The sequence below is a fragment of the Bos indicus x Bos taurus genome, chromosome 3 (genome assembly GCF_003369695.1).
Source record: "Bos indicus x Bos taurus breed Angus x Brahman F1 hybrid chromosome 3, Bos_hybrid_MaternalHap_v2.0, whole genome shotgun sequence".
In the NCBI taxonomy this organism is placed as follows: Eukaryota; Metazoa; Chordata; class Mammalia; order Artiodactyla; family Bovidae; genus Bos; species Bos indicus x Bos taurus.
Genome location: NC_040078.1, coordinates 112636400 through 112645151, shown reverse-complemented (window position 1 = coordinate 112645151; position 8752 = coordinate 112636400). Strand labels below are relative to the sequence as shown.

The 8752-nt window shown below is 36.7% G+C and overlaps 1 protein-coding gene across 5 annotated transcripts in view; it reads right to left on the bottom strand.

The window, feature by feature from the left end:
- GIGYF2 (GRB10 interacting GYF protein 2) overlaps nt 1-8752 on the bottom strand; it is a 129373-nt gene that overhangs the window by 71214 nt on the left and 49407 nt on the right. For all 5 annotated transcript variants that reach the window (XM_027537934.1, XM_027537936.1, XM_027537937.1 and 2 more), the window contains 3 exons: nt 8317-8428; nt 4054-4165; nt 2974-3014 (listed from right to left, as the gene is read on the bottom strand). In XM_027537934.1, coding sequence (XP_027393735.1) covers nt 2974-3014; nt 4054-4165; nt 8317-8428 — 265 coding nt within the window. The remainder of the gene's footprint in view (nt 1-2973; nt 3015-4053; nt 4166-8316; nt 8429-8752) is intronic.

Sequence of the window (8752 nt, the reverse complement as noted above, 5' to 3'; positions counted from 1 at the left end):
AAAAATTACAACTATTCACCTGAATGACTTCCGACCAAAGTAAAAACTTTACCTTTCTACTTAGGATCCATTCAATGGTATAAAAACCTCATAGATGCAAACATATTTATATTTTTGTAGATATAAAGGTTTGCATATAATTTAACTCAGGGAAAAAAACCTCCACTAGAAAAAGCAAAAAATAATTAGGCAATGAAGCATTTTCAAACCCAAATTCCTGTTTCAAACTTCAAATAGTTTTTTCTATAAACACAAAATGAGTGTTTATTCACCAGTAGGAGGTTGGACTGGATGAACTCTATTATTTCTTTCCAAATCTAATACTCCATGAAAATTATGCTTTCTCTGCTATTTTAATTTTACATGTACGAGGATGAACCCTTTCCCTTACCTCTGGTTTAACTTAAGACTATCTTTGTATACTTGTCATTTCCATTAAAAAAAAATCAAACTGTCCCCAACCAAAACAAGACCCAAAAATGTCACCCTATCAGATTTCAAACAGATTTGTTGCTGCTCTTCTGAAATCTCCCTTATCCAGTCCTATGCAGGCAAAGGGAAAGATGAACCCTCCCCACTGGTGATGACCCACACAGGAATCATTTCTTGAAATAAATTCTAGACAGTAAAGGCAAGTAGTTGTGAAAAGCAGGGCACAGCAGCAAGTCACATTTTCCTATTCTTTGACCAAAAGGAGAAAAAAATAAAGAACTCTTAAGTGGTCTAAGACTGATAATAGCAAAGTATATCAAGGACACAGAAACTTAATTATTGAGAACTTTTGCAGTTTAAAAACCTTAGGCATTCTTAAATACTAGCTAGAACAACAGATTATTTTCCAACTCAAGACTGCTGTAATACAGATAAGACAGCAGAAATTCTTATTTCTATAATAAAGTAACAAAATTCACCTAACCTGTGAAAATAAAGTAGCATTGAAGATTTACATGGTATGTTTTCCCCTAAGAGCCTCACATCACTTACGCAGGTCACACACAGAGGATGCCCAAAGTGGCCTAACTAGGAAGTGGACAGGCCTGTCTGGCCTCTCAGTCTCAATACAGATGCAGGACCTTCTCCATTCAAGCCAAAGTAATCTCCTACTGTACTATTTATACATAAACTTTGCATCTGAAAATTAGATATGACTTTCCCTAGACACATACACACTATCCCCCCAAAAAACTCTGTTGGTATACTAATGCTATGTAATAACAGACAGCTAAAAAATGCAATCAAATACTTTTGTCTAGGAGATTGAAAGCTTCTGGGAAAATGATTCTTTCATTTCAAAGAATCACAGCTTCTGTGTTAAGGAGATTAAGTTTTCTACAAAGGCCCCATTATCCTTTCAGGTGAATGGAGTGCAAACTGAAAGAGGGAGAATTTACTAGAAAGTGGGACCAGCAGCTCTAACTCTTGGCTCTATTGCTCACTTACCTGGGCCACCTGGGAAATTAGTGACAGAATCTCAGATACATGATCCAGGAGACCACAATGTCTCGGATACATGATCCAGGAGACCACAATGGAATGATGTTAAAAATGCTTGTGGAAACCAATACAGACAGCTTAACAGTCCCAATAAACCAAAGACAAGCAGATATGAAAAACCATAAAGCCCACTTTTATATATGTGTGTTGTTGCTGTGTTAGTTGCTCAGTTGCGTCCTACTCTTCTGACCCCATGGACTGTAGCCCACCAGGCTCCTCTGTCAATGGAATTCTCAAGGCAAGAATAGTGGAGTGGGTAAGCCATTTCCTTCAACAGGGGATATTCCCAACCCAGGGATCAAACTTGGGTATCCTGCATTGCAGGTGGATTCTTTACTATCTGAGCCACCAAGGAAGCACCTTATATAAGTACAAGCCCTTATTACCAACTGCCAGCAGCAACCTAACAGCCCAAATTGCTATGCCTGCTTCCAAGAATTTCAAAATGCACTGAGTTGAACCTTTCTGTACCACCTAGATTTTACTTTAATGATCTTTTAATTCCATCCTCACAGAATCATTACTGTAAGATGATTCCTAATGAACAGAAATTATAATTTGAGTAGTACAGGGCTTTTTCTGCCTCTACATTCTCCTGTGGGTATTCACAAAGGTCATGCACAATTCTTACCCACGTTTCTAATTCCACCCATTTCTCCATATATAAGAAGCAAATACATGATAAGAACAGTCTCTAATTTTATAAAGAACAAATCATTCTGAACTTTCAGTATTTAAATTATCTTAATTTGCTGTCAAAGGGTATCTCACAATTGACCAGTATGTCAGTGTGTCTCAACAAACTAGCCAAGTACTGCTATTCTGGTAGACTGTAAGACATAGCAGGAGCAACTTTTTTCTTTAATTTACAACATTTTCAACAAAAGTGGATTACTTATAAAAGTTCAGAATCATTAGCATAGTTTAATAAGCCAAAGTGAACATCGTATTAAAAAGCATTCAATAAAAGCCACTATAAAATATTTTTATAGATCTAATGTGAAAATTGCCCTTTAAGAAAGACCATCATTTATCAAAAAGACCAGATGAATAAATGACTAAAGTAAAAACTGTCACAGTTTTAGCCTTTGCTCTTAGATACAAAAGCAAACCTTCTAGCATTTTCTCTATTTCTTCTCAGCTGTGAGAGGCACTGGAAAAGGAGTAAATAGGCTGCTTCCTAACTTGAAATTTCAGTTCATAAGGTAGCCTTAATAAAGAATAAGTCTTGCAGAGAACACACAGACTTAAAAAGTTAAACCAAGTAAATCCTAATGGTTGTATTTATTATCCTTGGTTTCATGCAATACAGCCCTCAAATAACCATGGAACTCTAAATGCAAGCAATGTTACAACCCCATCTACTGGAGAGAGGCAAGTAACTGAGTCAATTTTTAATTAAGGTATCCTTTGTGAGCCTTGTTAAGAACTAATGCCATGGAAATGCATATAAAAATACTTCAAAACAGAAAGTCTTACCTACATCTTTTCGTCCTGGTTTGTCAAAACGTCTGTCACCCCTAGAAAAGGTAAAATGAAGTTTCAAAAAGAACATGAGAGTAATACAAAGATTTCCCATCCATGACACCCACTTTCCTATCTTTAACAGCATTTCCTTTTCAAATTATAAAACAAATATATCGTTTTTGCCTAACATTTGGAAAACACAGAAAAACACAAATATGAAAGCAAAAATATCCAGTGTCTCACCTACCAAAAGCTAGCTTCCATAGACCCAGAAACTTTTTTTATTAGGTACATTTTTAATTAAATTCATGTTTTACTTTAGGTATCTGATGTACAGAGCTTTATATACTGCTTTCAGAATGTGTTTTTACACATGATTAAATATTCTCAAACTCTTCCTAGCTTTTATGGACAAGGCTTCCTTGGTGACTCAGAGGTGAAGAATCCACCTGCCAATGCAGGAGACTCCGGTTTGATCCCTGGGTTGGGAAGATCCCCTGGAGGAGAAAATGGCAACCCACTCTGGTATTTTTGCCTGGGAACTCCCATGGACAAAAGAGCCTGGTTGAGCTACAGTTCATCGGGTCAGGAAAGAGTCAGACATGACTTAGAGACCAATTAACACCTGTGTGGATATGCCGTTTTATAAGAAACCACATTAAAATTAAGTTGTTTGGCTTATTTCCCACTGTTCTATATTATAAATATTATCACATGGACATCTTTGTATATTATCTGTGCAACTGCCTTTGCTCATCTTGAAAGACTTCATACAAAGTCACAAGCAATATAGAGAAGATGCTTTGATTAACAGCAACAAACAATAAAATGAAAATGCTTCTCACTGAATACTAATCAAATAGCACATTTAATTAACTATTAAATATCCATGCAGGGACAAAAATATTAATGTATTTCTCTAGAAAATAAGGATCATTTAAACACGTCTAACATAACTCTTATTTCATTAGTAGCATTTTTTGGAAAGTGAAACTTTGTAACTGTACAGAGAGCCTTCTCCTCTGCAGAAAGCAGAGAAAAAATGCTTTTACACCAAGAATCTTTATCCCAAGATGTGACTCCTCCAGTTACCTTTCCTCCCAGCTCTGTGACCTGTGCATTTCCCTGCCGCCTCCTCGGACAAACACCCCCTCTACTTCATCAAAGCTTCTTTGGTAGAAACCACATTCACCTCTGCCTCTGCCTGAAAACAACAATACAGAGAAAATGATGGTCAGATGTCAACATCTGGCACAAGGTGAACACCAAGCATTCATCTCTGAAGTGCTGTCTATATACAAAGCAGGATATCTACATTTAATATTTAGCAAGGCCCACTGAATCTTTACCAGTGAGACCAATAACAGTAATGACAGCGGTGAAGTAGCCAGACCAGAGGAGGATATTAAAAAAAAAAAAAAACTGTGTAAGAGTACCAGTTCCAGTCCTGAACAAGAAAACTGTATCAACATCAAGCTCCTTAACAGAAAATAGTGAAATTCTAAGATCAGTAAACCATTATGACAAATCAAACCTTCTATTGGATTATTTTCAATAAAAATGGAAAATGTGAGGAGTTTGAGAAGAGAGCAAAGTACAAAAACCAGGCATAAATGTTACTTTCTTTAACTCCAGAGCAAGGATAATTTAATACGGCCAACTAAACTATCAATTTTGTGAACTAACTTCTTCAAGAATATTCCACACCAACCAAAGGCACTCTTTCCCATTTGTGCAAATCCTGGAGAAAACTATCAGGCAGCACTAAATTCAAACCATAGAGCCGGTAAGAAAGTGTGCATGTAGGAATTTACAGAGGCTCCAGTGGCTCAAATGTACACTGGCCTTTACTGAAGGCAATCTGATTACATTTATCAAATTTGACTCAACATTCTAATTAGAATTTATCCTAATAGAAAGACTTGCACAAATATGCAAATATATATATATATATGGAGATTTTTGTTGCAAATTTTTGAAAAACGGAAACATAAATCAGTAAAGGACTGGCTAAGCAAATTTTGATAAACCAGTTCAGTAGAATACCAGGAAGCCACAAAAGATAAGATACTATTAAAAGGAATCTACATTATTCTGTATGACTTAATGACTGTATGACTATTCTGAATGACTAAAGCACGCCAAAGAGCAATACATTAAAAAAAAAAAAAATTACAATGTATATAAATGATACGACTGCATAGTTAGGATCAAGAAGGATATAAACCCAAATGCTGCATCTGGGGGCAGAAGGCAATATGCACTTTCAGCTTTATATTTTCTGTGTACTGTGAGGATTTCCCAACTAACGTACGCCATTTGTATCCAACACACAAGTTGAAAACTGGGGGGAAGGGGGTAAAAATTGTGCCTAGGTATGTATTTATACCTAGAAAAAATCTTAGCCATTATCCCCAACTCACTTCTCCAACAGTAAAAAAACACCCGAGGAAAAATGATGAATCTTGAATAAAAGAATGAATGCATTCCAAAGCTAAATACAACTGAGTTAAATAACTGTTTGAAATATCCATACAGTATTTTTACTTTCTAGCATCACTTATCAAATATTGACTCAGAATACAATTATACTTCTATATGATCTTATGATGGAATACAAGAATAATGCATAGTTTTATGTATGTAATCATAGAACAATGATATCTTCTTTAGTCTAAGTATCAATATCTTCATCTGTAAAATGGAAGTAAGGACTAGAGTTGAACTATAATAATCCTAAAGTTACCTTCCAGTTGTATCAATTTAACTTCAATTTAATGTACAGTTTTGTACCTCTATCCTTAGGAAATATAGATGTATTATTTAAGATCTATCTTAAAACAGTCTAATACAAACTGTTAAATAACACTGTGGTGATATTTACAAAGATATTTTTAGGGAGAAAGAAAAAAGTTCCCTGTCCTTTTAGAGAACAATTTTCTAAAGAAAACCATTAAGCACATAGCACCCTGAAAAAGTATTTTATTCTGGAAACATGTGAATATGAAAAACAGTGTTCAAAATTTGCCAGAAAAATAAGCAAACCACAAAATATTCCCTGCCAGTTATGACTAGCATTGGCACGGGTCCTCCTTATGAGCCCAAAGCTTTATAAGTGGGCACAAAAAAACAATGTGATTCTAGAGTTTTCCAGCTTGTAAAACGTAAGGAACACTCTTCAAAGTGCAAGGCCCATAATCATCTATAAAAGTAGTGCCCATATGAGGAGAAGCAAGTAAATATAACATGGAGAATCTTTCATAAAGTTAAATTTAAATGACTGTCCTAATCTCTGAGATCTCACCCTCTTCTTTGGGGGGATTACAATATACCTCCTTTAATAATGAGGAAGACAGTGGCTGACAATTGTATAGATACGCTTTATTTTTAAACATCTTCACCAGATAAAATAAAAAGAAGACAAATTCATGTTGTTTCCCTGTTCATTTAAATGTTACTGCTTCATGATATTCTGAAGTATGAAAGTCAGTTGATTTTCACAACAAACTTCTCTCAAGTTGCCAGGGCAATCATATGATGTCAGGTCTGCTCATGCCAAAAAAAAAAGCTACACTAATCACTATTTATTTAACCAACAGGTTAAAATTAAGCAGTAACTGAAGAAAACAAAACCACAGATTAAAGGTCTCATGAAACCAATAAGAATCAGAGTTGGGACAATGGTGTCAGAAGTATTTCTCACTAAGTCACTTCATTCATTTAACTAGCTTCATGTCATCCATTCATATCAATGTTAATTAAGTCACTGCTTTTATTACAGTATTTATCTTTCATACAAGTCCCATTTAAATTCTGAATGTAAGAGTTCTATCCTATGTGATAACAATATACACTTCAAACCAGAAGGCAGGAAGAAATTAATCAACGCTTCATCAGTTTCTAGACCTGGAATTTTTTTTAACACCTATTTAGAGATTGGTGGTCACTTGAGGAACAAAAAACAGCTGCTGTGGGCCACACTTCTTAATTAATAAGACCTCTCACCGTCATGCCCTGAAAAGCACTAGAGGAAAAGCTCCCCAAGGGCAACCTCTTCTCAGTGCGAGCCCATTGCAGAAAAACCCAGACAACGTCCAAGGAGCACGCCACAGTCACCCTCAAAACACCATCAGCACACCACCAAGAAGCACAGATCTCAGGCGATTTCTGCACCAACGGAACCTAACTGCATTTGAGAATCTAAATGGCCTGTGGACCTTCTGAAACACACAGCTTAAATCTCACCACCCAGTATATTCTGCTGCAGATATTATTTCCTGTTGAGTTTTATAGATGATTCTAACAACTCCCCAGGTTAAAAACCACCATTCTGACAAATTCAGAAGGAAAACACATGGACATCCTAGCAACAGCACTTGATCTACAAGTAGAGTTTCAGTTAACCTCTTCATTATTCAGAACAGTTGCCTTCCCACATTCTGAATGAAACCCCTTCACAGGAATGCACAATTTAATACAGTCTCTATAAAGAGTGGGTATAAATCACTCTATTCATAAAGCTTAACTTTAAGAAAAAAGAATTTAGATACGCCACATTCATGATCACGCCACCCTGGATGGTGCAACGTGTGGAGGCAATGGCTTGCAGACATCCAGTTCTTCCAAAAGCACCTTTTAAAACTGCAAGGTATGTTGAGACTTCTGCTATGATTTAGCCAACTTAGAAGTAAAAGCTCAAATAAATATTTATATTACAAATATTAAGAATGCCCTTAAGTAGCAGAAGATCAACAAACTCCAAGTAGGGAGAAGATATCAAAGAACAAGTAATATCAATTATTCTTCTAAGAAAAGACAAATCTACAAAATATAAAACTACAGATTATATAAAGGATTGTTGCATAATTTTTTCTTTCTTCTGCACCCTAAAAAGGTCTCATACTGAGGAGACGGCTTTTACAAAAGCCTCTCTCTGGCTGGGGACACTCCAGGCACATGGCCTTATATGGAGACCCGAGTCACAGAGGCCTGCAGGGACCTGGGTGCCACTGAGCAGCCAAGGCAATTCAGGGAGCTTTGGCTCTCACAGCATAAGGTCCCCTGGGGGTGAGGAGTATGGATCACGAATATTTGCCAAAGAGAATTAGGACCATCTAAAATCATTCACTCAAGTCCCTAGGCTCAAATCACCCTCTTCTACTCCAAACCAGGGGTTGTGGAGTAGATACACTGAGAAATGGTTCCGAAAACGAATGTTCAGGACATTTATTATGCAGTTAGTGTCAAAGGGCAGTTTTGGAAAATCAAGTATCAAAATATTTTTACAGTGATTTATTTATTTCCCTCTCTTCTGTCTCCACCGTTTGGTTATTACTTTTTCACATGAAAGCTCACCTCGCCCTCGTGAAGAACTTCGACCTCTAGGAGCACCCACCACCGTTCCTCCTCCTCCTCGTCCTGTCAATCGCAGGACAGCAGCACTATTTACGGACATGGAAAAGTTTCTCTGCCAAAAAAAGAAAAGAAAGAAAAGAAACGGATGAAACAGATAAAACTGCATGTCGCTCCTCACCATCTCCCAGCGTCTATAACCCGGCATCTAATGACTACCAGCACTGGGAAATGATCACCACATGGCACACGGCACACGAAGATATTCCAAAATCTGGTTGTAGCTGGAGATTTTAAACTAACATTTCAGATTAACAAACATGAACAACCAACGCTTAAACCATTTTAGGTTCTGTACGTACCCACGAGGAGGCAAGATATGTACGCATCATCATAACAAACAGAGAATACACAGTAAGAGAGATCTGGTTTGAAAGGG